At 57.6% G+C, this 21,152-nt stretch overlaps 1 protein-coding gene across 8 annotated transcripts in view; it reads left to right on the plus strand.

Annotated features, from left to right (window-relative positions):
- AGRN (agrin) overlaps positions 1–21,152 on the plus strand; it is a 227,260-nt gene that overhangs the window by 196,952 nt on the left and 9,156 nt on the right. For 4 of the 8 annotated variants that reach the window (XM_019511804.1, XM_019511797.1, XM_019511798.1 and 1 more), the window contains 19 exons: positions 126–515; positions 972–1,106; positions 2,561–2,688; positions 5,033–5,147; positions 5,486–5,605; positions 7,456–7,809; positions 9,151–9,343; positions 9,891–10,106; positions 10,383–10,612; positions 11,154–11,288; positions 11,434–11,530; positions 12,054–12,218; positions 12,566–12,677; positions 14,530–14,541; positions 16,217–16,333; positions 16,485–16,674; positions 17,085–17,172; positions 18,918–18,941; positions 20,939–20,971. In XM_019511804.1, coding sequence (XP_019367349.1) covers positions 126–515; positions 972–1,106; positions 2,561–2,688; positions 5,033–5,147; positions 5,486–5,605; positions 7,456–7,809; positions 9,151–9,343; positions 9,891–10,106; positions 10,383–10,612; positions 11,154–11,288; positions 11,434–11,530; positions 12,054–12,218; positions 12,566–12,677; positions 14,530–14,541; positions 16,217–16,333; positions 16,485–16,674; positions 17,085–17,172; positions 18,918–18,941; positions 20,939–20,971 — 2,854 coding nt within the window. The remainder of the gene's footprint in view (positions 1–125; positions 516–971; positions 1,107–2,560; positions 2,689–5,032; positions 5,148–5,485; positions 5,606–7,455; positions 7,810–9,150; positions 9,344–9,890; positions 10,107–10,382; positions 10,613–11,153; positions 11,289–11,433; positions 11,531–12,053; positions 12,219–12,565; positions 12,678–14,529; positions 14,542–16,216; positions 16,334–16,484; positions 16,675–17,084; positions 17,173–18,917; positions 18,942–20,938; positions 20,972–21,152) is intronic. The other 4 variants (XM_019511801.1, XM_019511800.1, XM_019511802.1 and 1 more) reach the window with 4 other exon arrangements.

Genomic DNA, 21,152 nt, shown 5'->3' on the forward strand with positions numbered 1-21,152 from the left:
TGGCCCCTGCAATGGCAAAGCAGGGCTTGAAGCAGATGCGGGAGCCCTGCATAGCTGAGACCCCATCATGGGGCCCTGTCCAATCTTCCCCTTGTAACCACCTCCTTTTGCTGCATCCCTTCCAGAGTCCATCACTCACGCGAGTCACACCTGGCCTCCCACGCCGCTGCCCATGCCCACGCAGGCCCTGGACAGACTCCTCCTCCCCCCGCCTCTGCAGCTCACCACTCGGGCCCCCGACTCCTCGGAGAAACCCACCGGGTCCCTGCTGGTGGAGGCGAGTCCCACTCCAAGAAGCCATCCCGCTACCAGACGGATAACCACTGCCCGGCCAGCCACCACTCCCTGGATCATGCACGGCCTTCGCAAGACCACTGTCCACCCCATCTTGACTGCTCCGGTGGTCCCAGCCACCATCCAGCCTGCCTTCGCTGAGTCCGGCAGCGCAGAAGGCAGCGGAGACCAGGAGATGGGCATCAGCGGGGACCAGGAAGCTAGCGGAGCCGGCTCTGCAGGTCAGCACCTTCTGCTTAAACTCCTTCGGGTGATCAACCCTTCTGCTTCCTCCTCAGTGACTGCTCTTGATGAAAAGCCCTAATTAGAGCTGGTGTGGCTAGAGCTAGCCCAGGGCTGCATGCTGGACCAGTGCTCCCTCTCTCTCCTCGCAGTCCCGACGCCCACCACAGCTTCTGGCTCCCCCTGCACGAGGAGGGAATGGGGCTGTGGGCCAAGCTGGAGGCAGGGCTTAAGTGATGTTGAAAGGTCCCCCATCCAGCAGCCTGGGAGTGGAAGGGTCTCCTGCAGCACAGGCAGGGGCTATCTGACCACCCCCAAGGCTGCACCCCCCATGAGCCTCGACACATGTCCAGGGTCCAGGAGGTGTTTGGAGCTCGGACTGTGGGTGGGAGACAGTCTGAGCCGACGGCAGAGCCCATCTCTGAGCTGCCTGCACTCTCCCTAATCCCATGCAGGAGAAGAGGAGCCAGAGGAAAGCCAAGTTACACCCACTCCAGCCATTGAAAGAGCCACCTGCTTTAATACCCCTCTGGGCTGCTGCTCTGATGGCAAGACAGCCGCCATCGATGCAGAAGGGAGCAACTGTCCTGGTAAGTGGATGTCCCTTGAGCTCCCCTGGGGTGGGCATGAGATATAAAGCCACAGTCCTTTCCAAACTAGGGGACACAATGTGGAGCTGCCTCTAAGACCGGCCCAGGAGGGGAAGCTGGTGCTGAGTGCTGCTGCCTGCTTCTCTGGCAATGTGTCTTGCCATGGGGTCCGCCGGCGGGAGCGTACAGCATTGACTTTGCTGTCTTGAACATGAAAGCCCCCCCACACCCACTGCAGGATGCCAAGGGGGTCTATCTAGAGACCCCTGTGCCCAGAAGAGAGGCGGGGTGCCATCTGTAAGGGGCTGCTTGGCTTTGGATGCATCTGAAATAGCCTGAGCAGACTGATTTGCGGGGCCTGTCCTTTTGGGGCAGCGAGGTGGCAGTGAGAGGAGAGGAGGGCATGATATAGGTGTCTGTATCCAGCTCAGTGCCCTCTGGTGTGAGGTGGGCAGCTGTTCATTGACTCTGCTGAGGCTGGGGTGAGGGGTCACCACTTATGGCCCGAGCCCAGGGAGAGCACTGCTCCCGTGACCTGCGTGGCATCCTCCTTACCCTCAAGGAACAAGATGCTGCCCTGCCCCGAGATGCTGCCCTGTGCCTCGCAGTGTGGCAGCTGGGTGCTCGGTGCAGCACGCAGGTCTGCACAGCCCCAGCACGTGTGCCCCAGTAAACAGGCTTCCCTCACCAGGCTCGTTCCACGTGACTGACTCCCCGGTGCCCACTACAATCCTCCCAAGACACCACGTGCCCAGGGGGCTTCCCCTTCTCCTCTCTGCAGACAGAGACTCCCCTGTCTGGTGGCATTGCCTGCAATGCCCACACACATGCCAGCAGCGGAGGGTCACTTCCTGATGCTCTCCCGGTACCCGCACGTCCCTGCAGTCCTCGGGGATGGTCTTGCTTTGAGCAGGTGTTGGACTAGATGTGAGCTCCTGAGGTCTCTTCCAACCCTCATTTTCTGTGATTCCTCCCATTTTGGGCTCTGTGGGAGGTGCCAGACCCCAGATCTCTTGGCAGGGTGCCTACTTGCCCCCACTTGAGGAGAGCACCCATCCCTGCCAGGGCCCCGGCTCCCTCGGGGATGACCCCGTGTTGCATGCATGCGTTGGATCCTACCTTGTTGACTGTGTCCTGCTCTGGCTAACGTATCTCTCTTGTTACTCAGCCGGTCCAGGGCGGCTGCTATCCGGGCCGGAGCTCAGAGGAAACCGTATGGTAAAACCTGCCATCTCCAGCCTGGTCTTTGCCATCTGACACACCTGCTCCAGCACCCTCCGATACTAATCCTCCATAGCGCTCTCCAGACCCATCCAGACTAACCCAAGGCCTGGCACTATCCCCACACTGCCATACCCACTCCCCCACAGGGACTGACCACTAACAACCCCCATCCAACCTGCCTGCTTAACAAATTTGTCTCGTCTCCTTTCTGTTGCCCCGTCCTCCCGCAGCCACCAAGGTCTTCCAAGGAGTACTCATCCTAGAGGAGGTGGAGGGCCAGGAGCTGTTCTACACGCCCGAGATGGCCGACCCCAAATCGGAGCTCTTCGGGGAAACTGCCCGGAGCATCGAGAGTGCGGTGAGTCAACCCCTGGGGCCCGACTTTGGACAAAGCAGGCTGCCTCCTCCCAAAGCTGAGTGCAGTGGCCGGATGGCCTTTATTGCACTGCCATGGCGTAGGTGCAGGCTTTCGGACCATGCACAGCAGCACCCAAGCCTTGCTGCAAGTGGGAGCTAAGAGGCTTTCAGTTCAGGTGGTAGAAACAAAGGGTTTTGGAGTCAGTCTGCTTTGGACACACCTGTCTGGTCCTGCCCCTGCTAACCACTGCCTTGGAGGCGCCAGCCCCACTACGAGAAAGCTTTGCATTTCCACCCTGCCGGCAGGTCTTGGGTGAGGCCTGGTGCTCTGGTGGCTTCCATATTGCCTTCCCCCGGAGTAAACACGGCCCATTGTAACTGGAAGGACGGAGCTGGCAGGTGGGCAGGGAAGTGCGCTGAGACTCAGCATCTGTTCCTGGCCCTGCCCTTGCTTCTTTGTGCAGCTCTGGCCACGTCATCCATCAACATGCGTCTCTCTGAAATGGGAACGGTGAGAGCCATGCACCTTCTGCAAAGTGCTTTGGGATCCTCAGGTGGAAGTCGACCCATGTTATAGTTAAAGATGGGTTTAAACCACAAAGCCTGGAAGTTTCAGCATCTCCAAGTTCAGGGGCAGCAGGGGATGAGGTTCACGGAGCTGCGTAGATACCCTATGCAGATACCCTGCATAGATACCCCAAACTTTGCTTTGGGCCTCTTGTCTTCCATTAGTGTATTTCCATTAACGAAAGACCCTTAGAAAATGGTTTAGATCCCAGCTTGCCAGGCTTCTCTCCATACTTTGCCTTTGAAGCTCAGCCAGGAAGCCCACCCCCGCCTAGTGAATACGTTCCCTGCTTTCGTGGCATCTTACAGTCACAGCGCCGCACGCTCGTGATGCCTGCTCCTTTGCGAGCTCTCGGCTAGACAGCGCTGGCTTGGCAGGGCCCCTTGCGCGTGCGAGGCAACATGTGATGGGGTAGCAACATTGCACCGGAGCCTGCTGTGTGGCTCAGCAAACGTAAGCGTCTTTGGGAAGGGGATCAACATGTTTAGCATGGAGAGACCGTTCCAGTCTGTACTTCCAGATTGGCAAGTGCTTGGTACAGTCATATTGGCAGATGTGCATTCAACATATGGGCCATATGGTGTGTGGTATAGGAGTGGGGTGCGGGGGGGCGGAGAAACAAAGGAAGAAGAGAAAGAACAACAGAGTTGGAGGCGTTGTGCCTGCCCTCTCCTAGGACCCCAGAGCCAAGCAATTCCCAGGCCAAGCCCTGACTTAAAAGTAGATTGAGATCAAACTCAGGGACAGATCCCGGATGATAAGAGTGTCAGGACAAGGGGAGCTGGGGCCTCCCCGTCATTGGAGGCTGTCAGGAAGAGGCTGGGTGGCTGGTGTGGGAAGGGTTGGTTTAGGAGCAGCAAACCCCCTATCCGGGCAAGGGGTTGGAGTTGAGGACTCATGAGGTCCCTTCTAGCCCTGGCGTAACTCATGGCCACTGGCTAAGCAAACCCCTTTACTTAGCAGCATCAGTAGGTTGAAGCGTAATAGAGACCTCCATCTCAGGATCTCAAAGCACCCTCACGCCCCAAAACAGATACCATCTCAGAAGCGGGGCTCATCAACCCATGCTATAGATGGGGAAATTGAGGTACAAAGTGGCTGCCTGGCCTTGTACCTCCCAGACTAAAACCCAGGGTTCCTGAGGCTGCCATCCCAGGCTCCTGCTGCCCTTTGTTAATGTGCGTCCTGTTGCAGGTGTTAACCCCCTCCTTTGCCATGTGGAGGTATTAGGGTCGAGTGGTGGGGCAGGGTCTGTGCTCTCTCGCTGGGGGTCTGTGCCCGTGCAGTGGTGGCAGCCCTCTCGGCACCACCGGACTGGTCAGAGCGGAGAACAGTGCGGCACTGAGAAGGCATCAGTTGTGTTCTCAGGGTGGAAAGACACCTAGACAGATCTGGAGAGATGCCAAGCCTGTTTTGGCCTCTTGGAGCATCCCACGAGGCGTGGGACTGCTGAAACACGGGGACGTTCCCTTTCCCCCAGCCTCGGTCTGTCTCCTCTGTTCACCAGAGATCTGTAAGCCCCACAGGGCAGGAGCACCTCTCGCCAAGGGCTGTCCAGCGGGGCCTTGGATAGTGCAGGGGTCTGTAGGCACCAATATGTCACAGTGGCTGGGGCTGTGCATGATCAGCAAAGGCTCAGACTTGAAACGCAGCTGGAGGGGGTGGAAACATGGACTTTATTGCATCAGAACCAAGATCTGGGCCTGTATCTTGATGCTAAACACTCCCCCCGCCACCCTGGTCCCTCCTTTGCTTTGCCTCTCTCCCTCCCGTCTAGCTGGACGAGCTTTTCCGCAACTCTGATGTCAAGAGGGATTTCAAGAGCATCCGCGTGAGGGACCTGGGTCAGAGCAATGCCATCCGTGTCATCGTCGAGTCCCACTTTGATCCAGGTGAGAGCAGCTCCCTCCCGCCCCTGCGGGCTCCCAGCTCTGGCTCTGCCTGCCAGAAGTGTTGCTCCAGGGCTGTGGCTCACCTGAGGAGCGAGCCTGAGCTGGAGGACATGAAAGGGCCTCATTAAATAAAAGTACTGAGGATGTGCTTTTTGTCCAGCCAAGACAGCTGGCATGGCATGGAGAGGGCCACAGTCCAGGTGGCACAGAGCAGGCTGGAGATCTACTGTGGGGCTGGGGATAAAAAAGGCTTTTGATGCGGCTGCTTCTGCGGGGCTTGTATCGGAGGGAAGGATGCTGGAGAGCCTCATGCTTTTTCATATCCCTCTTCCGAACAGCCACGTCCTACACAGCGGCCGACGTCCAGAAGGCCCTTCTGAAGCAGATCAAAGCCTCCAAGAAGAAGACCATCCTGGTGAAGAAGCCGCAACAGGATCATGTCAAATTCATGGACTTTGGTGAGCTCTCCTGACCACGCGTCATGGGCCTGCCTTGCTGTCTGGCCTCTGCCCGGCTTGGACTTCTAAAGACAAGCAAGGCTCCTGGCCTGGCCTGTTCCCTTTCATCCCCAGCAGGAGCTCATCAGACACCCCTTACAGCACATTATCTTTCATAGCTGGGGACTGGCACGTGTCTCAGCGCGAAGGACAGAGCTCTTGGGTTTGGGACTGTAATGGAGTGCGAGACAGATCTCGGGGACACGGGAGGCTGCACCGCTTTGCTCCTAGGACTTCTGCTCTCCCCAGCCTCCAGGCTTGCATTCAGTGCCTTGCAATAAAAATTGCACCTAGGCCCCAGTTAACTGCCAGCAATTCCAAGCCAGGTCCTTAGGCACTGTGGATTGATCATAAAATCAAGGATTGGAAGGGACCTCAGGAGGTCACATCTAGTCCTACCGCCTGCTCAAAGCAGGACCAGCCCCAACTAGATCATCCAGCCCAGGCTTTGTCTAGTTGGGTCTTAAAAACCTCCAAGGATGGAGAGTCCACAACCTCTCTGGGTAACCTGTTCCAGTGCTTCACCACCCTCCTAGCAAGGTGGTTCCTAATATCCAACCTAAACTTATCTAGGTTGTAGACTTATACAGTATATAAACTTATAATATTAGGTGGCTCCTAATAGCCAACCTAAACTTCCCTTTCTGCAGCTTGAGCCCGTTGCTCCTTGTTCTGTCATCTGCCCCCAACTGAGACCAGCCCAGCTCCGTCCTCTTTGTAATCACCCCTGCAGGTAGTTGAAGGCTGCTATTAAATCCCATCTCAGTCTTCTCTTCTCCAAACTAAATAAACCCAGTTCCCTCAACCCCTCCTCAGAAGTCATGTTCCCCAGGCCCCAAGCCATTTTCATAGCCCTCCACTGGGACTGCTGCAGCTCCCTTGACTGCAGGGCTCATTGACACCCACTGAGGATCTGAACAGAGCGCCCCATATAATAATTGCCTGCCAATCCCCTGGGGCAAAGGATGTCAGCCTCCTCCAGCCGCCTGCCTCCTGCACTTCGGAGATAGCAGGTGTGATGTGAAGTTTCTACCCAGGGGCTGAGCCACAGCACTGAAGTGCCTGCCTCATCTTAAGATGTGCCCCGCGGCAGCTGCCTCCCTGCCACTGCAGGGCAAGGAAGACAGCTGATCCACCCCCAGGGCTTGGTGCTGATGAACAGGAACAATTGATTTCCTATGGCTGTGCCAGGGAGGAGGGGTATAAGGAAGCACGAATGCAGTAGACAGCCTGGGGATGGCTGTGTAGGTAGCACTTACAAGCTGCACACTCCCCAGCTAGACCAGACGGCAGCTGGAGCCTCCTGAACCCTTGCGAAGGGCTCTCAGCTAATGAGCTGTTTGTTAGCGGTGCAGGGAGAGAGGCAGCGGTGAGGGGTTGAGACCTAGGGGTGGGCCTTCTCCTGCTTGCAGAGGTGGAGAACAGGCTCCCGCCACCATCAGCAGCAGCCTTGTGTAGGACCCTCCTTGCCTGAGAGAGCCAAGATGAATGGATTCACCCTCGTGAAAGGAGCTCAAGGGTTGGCCCTTTGAGCACTGACCCCATGTTACAGATGGGGAAGCTGACGTGCAGACAGGTAGATGGTTTACTCAAAGATCACACAGGGGATCGTCATCAGAGCTAGGGAGAGAAGCCAGTGCCCTACTGTTCCTAAGAGGCCCCCCCCCCCCAGAGCCAGGAGTTGAACCCTGCAGTCCTGGCTCCTAGGTACCTTTCTTCATCACTGGGAATCGAACCCGGGTGTCCCACCTCCCTCAGCAGTGCATTGGGTTTCTGGGCTCCTCTTGAGCGTGCCCCGTGCTGTGTTCCAGACTGGATCCCCAGGCTCTTCACCACCACGACCACTACAACCACCGCCACCACCATGGCGCCCGCCACCACGCGGAGGTTCACCACCGCCACCACCACCACCGCCCACGTCCTGCGCCCAGAAACCATGGGGAGGCCCAGCAGCAAGTTGGCAGCACCCGTCACCACCAGGAGACCCACTGCCACCGTGCCAGCCACCACCCGGAGGAAACCCACGCGCCAGCCCCCAGCCACCAAGAAGCCGGCCCGGCCCTGTGACTCCCACCCCTGCCTGCATGGCGGCACCTGCGAGGACGATGGGAAAGAGTTCACCTGCAGCTGCCCGGTGGGAAAGGGAGGCGCCGTGTGTGAGAAGTGTACGTGGCTTCCACTGTCCGGGTGGGGGGCCATGCATGCCTATGTTGTGTGTCTGAGGTCCTGAGCACCCCCCTCCACTAAGCTAGCCTGGAGACAGTGGGGCTCAGCCCCTCTGGAAACCCAGCCTCATAATGCCCAGTAAGCAGCAGCAGGCTGAGGCACTCCAACCTTTTAGCTTGTGCGCATCATTGTACGTGCACTGGGCAGGAATTGCACACTCATTTTTTTCTTCCTGATGAGCCCAGATTTGAAACAGTGGTCCCACTTCCCCACAAGCCTCTTCCTTCAGTGCTTCATCTACCCCCCAGAGCACTGCAGGTAGGAGGCTATCAGGCAATGCTGGAATAGCCCAGTGGCCACATAACCCAGTGCCTTGCAGACCCCTCTTCCATCATAATGCACCTCATTAGAAGTACATCAGCACTGGAGAAGGAGGGAGCTGGCAGCAGTCCCTTCCTGACCCCACTGGGGATGCAGCATAGCCCTGAAGCACGAGGCTTGAGAGCCTCTGGCATCTAACCCCAGGCTGGTCGCAGTCGCTGAGGATGGTCTGAGAGCGACAGCTGACAACAGCGCTCCCATAGCACGGCACGGCGCAAGTGCTTTGCACAGTCAGGATCAATGCTGCTTAATAGACAGCTGTGTATTGGCCACCAAAGCTGCTCATATTGGCTGGCAGCTCGCACCGGCAGGTTGGCATCACGTTTCGAGGCTGGGTGGTTAGAAAGGGTTGATTCCCGGGAAGCCAAGCCCCCTTGCTGCAGCATTCAAAGCTGCCTGCTGCACAAGGATGTCCAGTGCTGTTAACTCTAATAAGGGTTTGCTGTCTGGGTCCCTTTGAAAATCTCAGCTGCCGTAAATGAGTACAGGGAGTGATGACTGCAGACCTATTGCACGGGACCCTGGGAGCAGAGATATAACTAGCTAAGAGGCAGGAGTGAGTGATTTATGAGGAATGGCACAGTGAAATGTGGATGTGACAGGGAGGCAGGATGGCAACTGGCACTGGTGCACATGGGTCCAGCAGGAAGGAGTGGGGTGAGAGCAAAGAAGAGGAGACTGGAGCCAAATATCAGAGGGGGCTCTAGGGCTGTGGATGATCTTCGTGGCTTGGGGCACTGGTCACGAGGCCGGTGGCATGTGCTGCTATTGTGGCTTGGGGAGATCAGAGGGGGTTAGCAAGCTCTGTTCCTCCAGCCATGAGTTCAGACACCTCCCACGCCGGGAGCCCTCTGCCCACAGAGGCGCAGGAAGGGTGGACTTGTTCTCAGACTCCCATCGGGGCTTCTCTCTGTCTCTTCCCCACCTCACCCCTTCCTCCTCTCTGTCTGCGCTTACAGCCATCAGATACTTCATCCCCAGCTTTGGCGGAAAGTCCTACCTGGCCTTCAAGACAATGAAGGCCTATCACACGGTGCGCATCGCCATGGAGTTTCGGGCCTCTGAGCTCAGCGGGCTGCTGCTCTACAACGGGCAGAACCGGGGCAAGGACTTCATCTCCCTGGCACTTGTCAATGGCTTTGTGGAGCTCAGGTGGGTGCCCCAGCCTTGGCTGGGGTCCTGCTCTATTCATATTAAGGCTACTCAGGGAGAAAGAGGAAGGCCATGGGTTGCTCAGAAAACCAGGGGGCGGGGAGGTAATCATTTTCTCTGGAATTTCCTTTCTTCAGCAATGCAAATGAAAAGGTTTGATTTGTTTGGATTTTCAAGAAGCACAAAACAGGGGGAGCTGGTACCCCTCACCTTTCCCTGCCCCTTTCTTTGACTGAAAAAGGAGGGAGGGGGGGAAAAAAGGGATGGAAAGGAGAGGAAGAAGTGAAGCGTATTTGAAAATGACCTCGTTTTCCAGCCTGCCCTCCCAAGATTTGAAAGGAAATAAATGAAGGGCCCAGATTCTGGACAGTGAGAAGCCCTATGTAATTGGTCCCCATTTGTCCTTAAAAGATGCTAAAGCCTCGCTGGCATGTCGTGAAGTGCAGCCACCGCTGGGGTGGTATGGGCCGCATCCAACAAGGAGTTGTCAATCCCGGTGTCTGAGCTGCGGCACCCTAAACTCACTGCCTCCTCTCCTCTATTTCAGGTTCAACACAGGATCTGGTACCGGCGTCATCACCAGCAAAGTGCCTGTCGAGCCTGGCAAGTGGCACCAGCTGGTGGTGAACCGGAACCGCCGTAATGGCATGCTGTCGGTGGATGGGGAGTCGCACGTGAATGGGGAGAGCCCCACCGGCACCGACGGGCTGAACTTGGACACAGAATTGTTCATCGGAGGAGCACCGGAAGACCAGATGCTTGTGTGAGTAGCAGATGAATTTGACTCCCACCATGGGACTGCTACATCCCTCGAGAGGGAGGGTGGGTGCAAGTCTCCTAGGTCCCTAGATCTTACTAGGGTAACTCGGGGCAGCTCAGGGGGACCTCATCGCCCAAGGACAGTCACTAAGGGAAGAGGAGATGATGCTGGCCTGAAATCTCTGTGGCAGTTAGCCAGAGCAACCCCCTGGCCCACGTAGCCCTTTGCGTCCTGGACAGGCTGTCTCTCCTGAGCCCCTCATGTCCATTGTCCCCTCAGGGTGGCAGACCGCACTGCAGCCACGGCTGGCCTGAAGGGCTGCATCCGTCTGCTGGACGTGAACAACCAGATGTACGACCTGCGGGAGAAGGGCACCGACGTGATGTACGGCAGCGGGGTGGGCGAGTGCGGTAATGACCCCTGCCACCCCAACCCCTGCCACCACGGCGGCATCTGCCACGTCAAGGAGGCCGAGATGTTCCACTGCGAGTGTCTCTCCACCTACACAGGTGAGGAGACAGGGCTTGGGCAGCACCCAGGGGACTTAGCTAGTGAGTCCTGCTCATCTTCTCTAATTAATCCAAAAGCCTGTGGGATCACATCACGCAGCACTGAAATGCAGCTCCCTCCGTGGCGGCTGAACAGGAGTGCGGAGCAGCGGCTCGGGATGGGAGGCACTGGCTCATGCTGTGTCCTGTTGAAACAGCAGGGGAGGAATTCGAGAAGACAGCATCAGTCACCAGAGCTAGAAGGAGACCAGGACCCCAGGGTTAATCTCCCTCTGCTCAAATGTGCCCATAAATCACCAAGACATCTTGGAAGTTAGTGTCAGGTGGAACTTCCCAGCTCCACGGCACCATGTTGGCCTCAAGTGCTAGTCACTGTCCAGGAGATAAGTGAGAAGGAAGAAGTCCGGGCAGCTCCATGGGTTCCCGCTGCTGAAAAGGGACACATTTCCCCACCCCAGCATGCGCAGGAGCCCAGAGCCCCCAGCCCAGCCCCGAAGTCCCTTCCCCAGGTGAGCTGATATCCTGGTTGTCTCCCACTCAGGTCCAACCTGTGCCGACGAGAGGAACCCCTGTGACCCCAGCCCGTGCCACGTCTCGGCCACCTGCCTGGTGCTGCCAGAGGGAGGCGCCATGTGCGCGTGCCCCATGGGGCGGGAAGGGGATTTCTGCGAGTTCGGTGAGTGGTGCTGGGCGTGCACGGGCACAAGATGCCCTGTGTGGAAGGGGTACCCGCCCCCTGGCCAAGGGGCTGGCAGCACAGACTGACATGGCTCTGTCTCCTCTTCCTCTCTCCATCTCCACCCCTCTGGTTTCTGGCTCAGTCACGGAGCAGGACCAGACCATGCCCTTCCTCCCGGAGTTCAACGGCTTCTCCTACCTGGAGCTGAGCGGGCTGCAGACCTTTGTGCCCGATATCCAGTAAGTGCCAAAAAGCAGCTTCAGGCACCATGGGGAGGGAGAGTAAGAGGCAGGAAATGCCCAGGGTGGCTGGGATAAGCCAGGGACAGGACCAAGGACTGTCCCTGAGGGTTGGCACTTGTGCCTGCTCCTCCTGTCTTTCGTAGAGGAGCCTGAGCCCAGGCACACACTCTTACCCTGGGTACAGGGATGCTGTGTCCATGCAGGTACCCACTGAACTGCAGGCAGGGTAAGTGGGCCGTGTTGGTCAGCAGAGGCCAGGTGTGGGCCATGGAGCCCTGCCCAGAGGGGGACTAAAGCATGAAGGTGCAGTGGTGGGAAGGCAGCTTTTCAGGCGATCCCCACTGCATGGCTAAACAGGACTCTGCTCTCCAGCACTGCTAGACGGGTACTTGGCTGCAACACCAGCAGCTCTTCAAAGTGCAGATCTCCCAGTGAGAGGGAGCAGACAGGCAAAGACTGCATCAGGGACACCAGGTTTGCACGGCTTGGAGAGAGGCACTGACTCCCTGCTCTCTCTCAGGGAAAAGTTGTCCATGGAGGTCGTGTTCCTGGCCAAGAACCCCAGTGGCATGATCTTCTACAACGGGCAGAAGACGGACGGCAAAGGGGACTTTGTCTCGCTGGCCTTGCATGACGGCTACCTGGAGTACAGATACGACCTGGGCAAAGGGGCAGCGGTGCTCAGGTAAGCGCCGCGTGGCAACATGTTCTCCTGAGATAACTTAGAGGCTTTGAAGCAGACTCCATCTAGGGCACCACTCCCCACCCCCCTTCCCGTCTCCCACCTTTGCCTTGTCTGCTCAGGCTTTCATCTCCATGGGGCAGACCAGCCTCCGACAGGCCATGGTGTGCTGTTGGTGTGACCTGTAGACCACCAGCAGGACCACTTGTGCCTCCTGCTGTTCATTCAGGCCCCCTGCAGCATTCACGCTGCGCTTTCTGTGGGGCATGCATTTGCTCTCAGGGTGTGCATGCACAGCCGTGGCAAAGCGTGGGCCCCAGCCGTGATTTCCCCACCTCTCTCCACCCTAGGAGCAAGGAGCCAATCCCCCTGAACACATGGGTCAGTGTCTTCCTGGAGAGGAATGAGCGCAAGGGCGTGATGAGGATTAACCACGGCGAGAGGGTGATGGGAGAGTCACCGGTGAGTTGGTGCGTCACGGAGAGGCCAGCACCAGGGCCGGAAGGACATGGCACCTGCCCGCTCTCTAACACTGTTTGTCACTGGCTGCACTGACTCTGGCAAGGAGCAGGGGGCTGGCAACCAGGGCAGGCCTGGGATCTCTTCAACTTATGCAAGCATGCCACTCTCACACAAGCGAAGCTTGTGGGCATGATTTAGTGGGCATTTGTTGCCTTCCCAGAGCTGGGCCTGCTTCATGCCCTGTGCCCAAGGACAAAGTGCGAGGTGTATGTGGTCCCTGACCTGAAGCAGATCTGAGGTGTCTTGGCAGAGATGCGGGGCACCAACGTGGCCTGTGCCCAGCGCTAGCCCTGGTGCTCTCTGCCCCTCCCTGAGCTGCCTGGTAAAAGCAGGGCCGCCTCCTATTCTGTGCTGAGATTACGTGCTCTTTTCTTGTCCCTGCCTGCACTACTGCCCACATCTGGCATCCCCTTGGCAGGAGAGACGGTCGCTTGCTCTGACAGGTCCCTGACTCCAGGGTGACAGCGGTGGGGAATGTCCAGCCAAGCATCCCCTTCCTGCTTTCTCTGCGCAGCTGCAGTACAGAGCTCTGTGGTAGGCTGCGAAGCAGAAGGAAGCCTCTGCCCGTCGTGCCACTGGGGTCTGGTGCGAGTCACAACCCAACCCTGGTGCCCTGGGGCCTTTCCTGAGGCTTGCTGGAGGAAGAGCCAGACAGCGCTTTGCAGAAGGCTTCTGCAATAATTGAGCAGCTCAGACCTGTTGCCACGATCACACAGGTGCTGCTTAGAAACCGGTTAGCTCTCTCTGCTCTGCTTGCAGACTGGCAGCTTGTTTGTCTGGTTTCTCTCCCCACCTTCCCCTCACCCCTTTTCCTGTCTCCTCTCAGATATACAGAGTCCCACATGGGCTCAGGTCACACCCCGACACCCTCATCCACTCAGCGGGGACCCAGGTCTCCCATTTCTCTCCCACCGTGGGCCCACACTTCTCCAACATCCCCTATCTCACATCACAGTGCACCAGCCCTGGGAGGAGATCAAGCCCAAGTGCGGGTGGGCATATCCCTCGCAAAGCAGGATTCAGATGATGGGAGCACCTCCGTGTGTTGTGCGGATGCCCTGCACCCACAGCAGGGAGAATGGATGCCTGTCCCAACCGCTGGGCAAAGAATATGACCCTTCCTGCAGGAGACATCCAGGCCGCTTGGCTTGGGTGTCTCTCCCTATCTAAATTTGGTGGGTTTCAGTAGGAATTCAGTTCGCCTGTGCTGACAGCCTAGCTTAGTGTAACTGGTGCCCGGCTGTCATTTAAGCTATGCCCTCTCCACCCACATGCCCCCTGCTGCAGTGCTGCCCCGTGCAGCTCGCCCTTGGCTGCCTCTTCATGCAGGATGCCGTGCAGCGCATGGGAAGACATGCGCTGCATGGCGTGTCTTCTGTGCCTGCAGGAAGACGCGAGTCCTTGGAGCCCTTCGATTCAGCAGCCGCCCCTCTCTGCGGCAGATCAGCGAAGGCAGGGAGCTGAGGGCCTGTGATTTTCCGTAAAAGCTTCTATCCCCACTTTTCAAGCTTCCTCCAGTGTTAAAATTGCCCTTTCTCAAACAGCGGCTTGCCCGACAGGGCCAGCGCTGGCGCAGCCCCCCTGCTCCTCCATTCTGCTCCCTTCCTCTCTTAATTGCCTGCTAACGAGGGGACATATTTTTAGGCAATGCACTTACAGCCCTGCATGTTATGATGTTACCCACTGATCTCCTATTTCTCTCTCTCTCTCTCTCTCTCTCTTTTTCTCTCTCTCTTCCTTTCCCTTTGATTTTTCACTTGTGTTTTTCCCTTCCCCGCTGTCTGGATTTCAGAAATCCCGTAAGGTAAAGATAAGTATAACCTGCCGCACCTCCATCTCATCTGCCATCCGCACATTGCTCTCCATTCCTCCATCCAAAGCCAAGCCATCCGTGCTCATTTCCACCTTCCCACCCCTTTCCATCTGAGCGATCCACCTTCTGGAGCTCGGTAGACTAGAGGCGCGGGTTTCTTTTCCTTCATTAATTTCAGAGAGCCACGTTTTACACCCAGGCATTTCAGTAATCCTGTCATTCTTCTCGTGTTAACTCCATGCAGCATTAGCTAGCGATTAGTGTACCTGCGTCTATGCCCGGCTGCTCTGCCTCCGAGTCGGCCGTCGAGTACCTTAGTAGGGTACCGTGTTGAAGGGGTGTGGGGGAGAGGTTTGACCATTGCTCGGTAAATCCCAGGTGCCGCGGTCAAAGATTTACTGGGGACTTGCTGGTGGCTTTTGCACTGCAGGGCTGGGTGGTGACAGCAAGGTGAGGGCCCAGGTCTCTCTGCCTCCAATTCACAACCCCCTTCTCTCTGAACTAAAGGAGAATCTCCCTTAATTTATTTCCTGTACGGGGTCTATGAAACACACTCAGTTCCAATTTGGGGCAGTCTAGGGCAACACCGGCGTGTAAAAAGGGGCCAGATTGTGTTTATTTGGAGTCTTGGGGGCTGTGCTTTGGTGAGGGTGTCAGCTTGGCACCTTCCCCAAAAAATCCCTGCGCTGGTTTCCTACTGGCATGTGAGAACTTCACAGTCCGGGTCAGGGCGGGCCCAGCGCCTTGAAGGAGACCCCTTGTCCCCACACCCTTTCACGCTGCAGCCCATAATCTGATCCAGTGACAGCACGTATGATGGCTCTTTAGGCCTCTGATGTCAATCCCAAGCTCAGCTCCCCAGCTTGAGTGATCATCATGCAGCATCCCCGAGGCCTGAGTAGCCCTGATGGCCCAGAGGGAGATTTCTAGCCCTGGATGGATGTGATGTGGAGTGATGCAGCCTGGACGGGTGCCCTGGTTTTTTCTTGACACGCCTGGTTTGCTCCGGGGCCCGACTGGCAGCCCTGAAAGCTGCCTGGGCTGGGGCAGTTGTGCTGCCCCTGGGGAAGGGCACAAGGCGTCTTGAGGGAACATAGGGGGTGGTTTCTAGTCTCAGCTCAGCCACTGTGGGACCGTGGGCAAGCCGCAATCCCCCAGTGCCTGGGGATCCCATATGTGAAAGTGCAGAGGATGGTTCTCCCACGGTGGGAGACTGAGTCTGTTCCTGAAGCCTGTGGCCACGAGAAGCCATGCTGACCTGGAGGAAGGTGAGATCGGTGGCGGGGAGCCGTGCCGTAGCACTTCAGTGTGGCCAGTAGAGGGTGAGAGCAGTGCATGGGAGAGGGGGAAGCCCTAGGGAGAAGGGACACCCCCTTCCTGGAGCACCTCCTGTTTGGGCATCTGCCCTCGGGATTCGGTCCCTGCCTTCAAGGGAGCACCGAGACCGCTGGCATCCACTGGGGCAGGCAGGGAGGTGATGTCCCGCTCCTCCTCTCCACTGCGAAGGCCCCCCCCCAGACCACACAGTGCAGGTGTTGCGAGCAGAGTCCCCCCTGGTGGCGCCCAGCCTGGACAGACCGCGGGGCTGGGCTTGGGGCTGTGCCCCCGTCTCCTCCGTGGCCCAGCTCTGGGCTCCTCTCTCACTCGCCTGCCTCTCCCTCCCCAGGTGCCTCACGCCTTCCTGAACCTGAAGGAGCCCCTGTATGTCGGGGGCGCGCCCGATTTCAGCAAACTGGCTCGCGCCGCGGCCATCTCCACAAGCTTTGATGGCGCCTTGCAGAGGGTAAGGCCACGAGTTTGAGGCCACGAGAGCCCCACGGTTCACCTGTCTGGGGGCCACATACCGCCATCACGCGGACCCTGTCCATGCCCACTTGGAAGCGATATGTCCCACTCACCCTTTTCTCCCTCCATGTCTCCCCTGCCCCCTTCAGATCTCCATTAAGGGGGTCCCTGTCCTGAAAAAGGAGAACATCCGCAGCGCCATCGAGATCTCCACCTTCCACTCCCACCCTTGCACCCAGAAGCCCAACCCCTGCCAAAACGGGGGCAAGTGCAACCCCCGGCTGGAGAGCTACGAGTGCGCCTGCCAGAGGGGCTTCTCCGGTGCCCACTGCGAGGAAGGTGAGGCCAGCACGGCTGCGGCGGGTGAGCATGGGGGTGGCATTGCAGTGCTCCCTGGTGGCAATGGCTGGGCCACTGCTGCACCACGCAGCTTAGCAGACAGTCCACCATTTCTCCAGAGTTAGCACATTATATTCTGCCTCAGGTCACTTACTTTTGCCTTGAAGCCAAGGGGTTTTCAAAGAATTGGGTTGTAAAGATGTCACCTGGTCGCAGATCCCTTGAGAGGCATCTGAGCTGAAGCAAACCATGCTGGGTACATGCTTGGGGTTCAGATTGGTAACAGACCCTAAGAGCAGGCAGTTTGGACACATGCTTGCAAGCCACTGGGAGCCTTTTACGTGGCACTGATTCACAGCTGACCTCTGGGATTAACCTCACTGCCTGTTCATTCTCCTCCTCGCCCCAAGTGATCATCGAGAAGGCAGCCGGGGACTCCGAGGCCATTGCCTTTGATGGCAGGACCTACATGGAATACCACAATGCCGTGACAAAAAGGTAACTCAGCTGCTGAGCTGAACTGAACCAGGAGGATAAACCAGGGGCCAGGTCTTAGCAGGTGGCAAACTTGTAGGTCAAAGGAAAGTTGCATTGCAGCTGGAGTTTCACCCCTTTCCTTCTTCACCTCGGGTTCTTCCAGAATAACTGGCTGATTAAACCCCGGGTGTGTGGGCTCCTATACTAGAGTACGAGTGCCTTGTTTTCCAAGCGAGCTTAGTCTGATTTGGAAGTGGGTTAAACTAGGCTAGGCAGAATGCACTGCTGTTCTGTAATTGGTGCATCCACACCTGGCGTTACTCTGGATTAGCTGTTCTGCTTTCAGTTCACGGCCCACTTTATTGCAGCAGAGCTTCTAGGCGTAGAAAAGCCCTTTGACGTGTGAGAGAAGAACATCTCACCAGTTTGTCTGCTCAGCCCAGCTGGCAGCTGCTGTCCAGACATCTGGTGCCCACATGCCACCTGAGCTGGGAGGAATCTGCTCTCTCAAGCTGCTGTCCTGACCAGAGTCATCCCGACTTGCTGTAGGTCATTGCCTGGTGGCAGCAATGGCAGTATTTGCATTGCGGTGTGGCAACCATGTGTTGCTGCATGCAGGATTATTTCGGGTGGAAGGCCAGAGGGGCAGAGAAGAGAGCATGTTGAGGATGAGTTTGCCCAGTCCTAAGATGGAAGAGCTAAGGAGTGTGGGAGGCAGGCATTTCAGGACCTGCTGTATAAACTCCCCTTCCCCAAGAGACCTCAGTAGCACTGCCACACTCTTCTCCCAGGTGCCCACTCCTGGCCTGTCTGGGCTCACCTGTTTCTGTCTGTCTTGGTCTCTAGTCATTGTCTGTCTCCCCCCACCTCTGTCTGTCTCCCTCTCAGGTAAGGCAGGACTCAGGAGAGTGCAGAGTTTGGATCCAGACCAGAACCACCCCCATGGTCCTGGGGTTTGGGGCCCCAAGTTAAGACTCAGCCCAAGGTCTGCTATGCCGGCTCCCCTGAGCCAAACCTGACCTCGCATTGGCAGGCTCCGTAGGAGCCTGAATTGGCTGCCCCAGGCTGCTGGGTAGGGAGTGCATTCCCATTTCAGACACATGCACCGGCCAAATTTGCATCTCAGTTCAGACGCTGAGCCCAGCAAAGAGTTAGGGGCGAGGTGAAGGCACCATCTGGTCCGACGGCTCACTGCAACACAAGGGGACAGGATCTGCCCTCATCCAGGGGGGATCCCTGGGGCAGAATGGGCCCCAGTGGTCTCAGAGCAGTGGCTGAAGGAGGCAGGCTGGGCCCCAGTCCCTTCCCGTCTCTCCTTTAGCATGGCCTGGCCCTCTGCTCCCAGCCATCTCAGTACAGTCCTCCAGCCACAGGACCCACCCATGGCAGAGCTCCCTGGCCGCAGGGGGGAAATCTTTCCTGATTCCAGCACAGCCTTCAGGGCTTGCTCTCCTAGGCTCAGTGAAGGCTAATACAGATTGTGCTTCAGGCCATGCATTGGCGTGCCCTTGCTCCTGCCACTTTCCTACCCCTTAGCAGCCCCAGGCCCTTCCCAGACCACAGCCAACTTCCTACCCTTCCCTCAGCTCCCAGGCCCCAGCGCAGGGTGCATTTCTGCATCTCTGGAACAAGGCGACGGATGGCGCTCAGCCCTTCCCTTCCTCTCCCACCCTGGTTCCTCACCACTGTCTCTGGAGAGATGTTGTTTGTCGCTTTTTCGCTGTCCGTCTGTCTCTTCTGAATGTCCTTGTTTCTTTGTTTTCAAGCCAACTGACTAATGAGATCCCAGCGTAAGTAGAATCCCGCCCCCCCGACATTACCAGCCAGCCACTTCCACCACCCGACAGACTCCTCTGCATACCTGGGCATCACTCCCTCACCTCCGCTCCCTGCCACAGTACCCAAGGCTGGAGAGCGGGCAATCCCCAGTGTCTGGGGGGGGTCATAGGACCAGGGAAGAGCAGGGCTTTGCAATGGGGCCATTTCCATTTCACAGTCAGGGTCATGGGGCAGAGGGGGTTGCTGGGGTTCATGTAGGGGCTTTGGTCTCAGGGTCCAGGAGGGGCATCTTGGCCCCAAAGGAAGCATGGGGAGTTTTGGCACTGACTGTAGTAGGGCCTGGCTCCTATCTCAGCAACACCCACAAGTTAGTCTCATCCGTTCAGGTGGGGTTAGGGGAACAGGCAGGCAAGGGCTCAGGAGGGGTAGGGGAGAAAGGGACTGGGAGATCCCTGGCAAATCCCTATTTGGCAGCAATGAAGGGGTTAATCAGTGAGCAGCGAGAAGGCTGGGGGGACCTGAATCTGCTCCGCTTTGCACCACGGGAAGCTGGGGCGAATCCTGGGAGTTATCGGGGCATAAAGGAGGGAGGTAGGAGCACAGAGCTGGGTCTGAGATCCCTCCGCCAGGAACCATGCCAGGCAGAGCAAGGTCTGGCAGAGGGAAAAGAGTCGTCTCCAGAGCAAGCCTGGCACATGCCTGCCTTGATGGGATGCAGCATGGGGAGCAGCGCAGTTGATATCACCATAGTCTGTGCTCCGTGTGTGTGTGTATGTGTGTGATGTGACCGGCCCAGCGCCTCCCATCTCATCCCATCCCATCCCCTCAGAGCCACAATCCAGAACAAGGGTTTGGAGGCTGCAAGCCTGCATGCACGCATGTCTGCCCCAAGGGAGGCAGCAAACAAAGCAGCCTGACTGACACTGCATGCTGGAAGCAGCATGGGAGGGCCTGGCTTACCCAGGCATTTGGGGGCACCCCCAGCACCCCGTTAGTAACACGGGGTGAGCCCTGCATACCTCGCTCGCTGACTCTGCCGTGCAGCTGAATGCAGAGCGAGCCCCTCTAAGCTGGCATGAGCCAAACACACTTCCAGGCGAGTGGAAAGTTGCTGCCCACTGCATCCTGCCTCCTGTTGGTTCCCAGCCTGCCTGGGGAGCTGCTCCACAGTTGTGCCAGGCAGTGCCCACTCAAGCTGTGCATGCCCTGACCTGTAGCTGAGTTTATCCCTTCTCCAGCTGGGACTTGGCAGCTGGCACAGCAGCAGGCTTGCCCTGGCAAAGCTGCTCCTGAGAGCTGGCAGCTAGAAATCAGCTTCTGCAGCCTCCGTGCACAAAGATCTGGGGCGCATGTCCCAGGTAACGCACCCATTGACTACTCGACTCCCTTTCTGGTCCCTGCTGGCCATGGCACACCTGAACAGAGCTGCCCATCGTATTGCAGGATCCGTAGTCCCAGAGACTGGCATCCTGCCTCACTCCATGGCCCCTCTGCCAACATGGAGCCCGGTTCTCCGGTGGCAGACACCTGCCCATGGTGAAGAAGGCTGGGATCCACCAATCTATTTCATGTTGGCTGCTGAAGACCCTTCTGGATGGGGATTGGGGCTGGAGGCCAGGAGCTGTGAATGTCCTGTTGCCCTCCTGGCAGCACGTAGGTGGCAGAGCAAGTCCCAGTAGGCAAAAAAGGGAGCTGGGTCATTAGCAGAGGTCCCTGTAGTCCCTCTGTCCCCGTGACGGAGCCCATCCTGGTGGAGCCACGTTCCAGTTCAGGGCGAGAATCCAGGTACAAGTCCACTAAGCAGCACCCTGCAAATTTACCCCTAAGCGGCACAATGCAAATTGACCCTCATTAGTGCCAGTCCCCCGGGACACCTGAGTTCCCGCTTCCCTCCAGGGTAGCTGCCCATTGCCCACGCTGTGCTCAGTGCCCCTCAGGTCCGTGTGGGCAGGGTCCGTGTATTCCTCTCGCGCTTATCGCATGCCTCCCCTTTCTTCCTGCTTCTAAGTCCCGAAGTGCTGGACTATCCCGCAGACCACAGGTGAGTCTCCGCCCGGCTTCTGCTCGTGTGCTCCCATGTGGCTGCCTCTCTGCTCGCGGGACGTGTGTCTTTGTGCTTGGCTTTTTATTTGGAAGGGACGATGTGAGGCTGAGCAAGCCCTGGCCTTTTAACAGTGACCTGCTCCACACTCACGGGCTGAGCACACACCGGATACAGCAAG

Source organism: Gavialis gangeticus, unplaced genomic scaffold (genome assembly GCF_001723915.1).
Source record: "Gavialis gangeticus isolate Ggan-Ray unplaced genomic scaffold, GavGan_comp1, whole genome shotgun sequence".
NCBI classification, from domain to species: domain Eukaryota; kingdom Metazoa; phylum Chordata; order Crocodylia; family Gavialidae; genus Gavialis; species Gavialis gangeticus.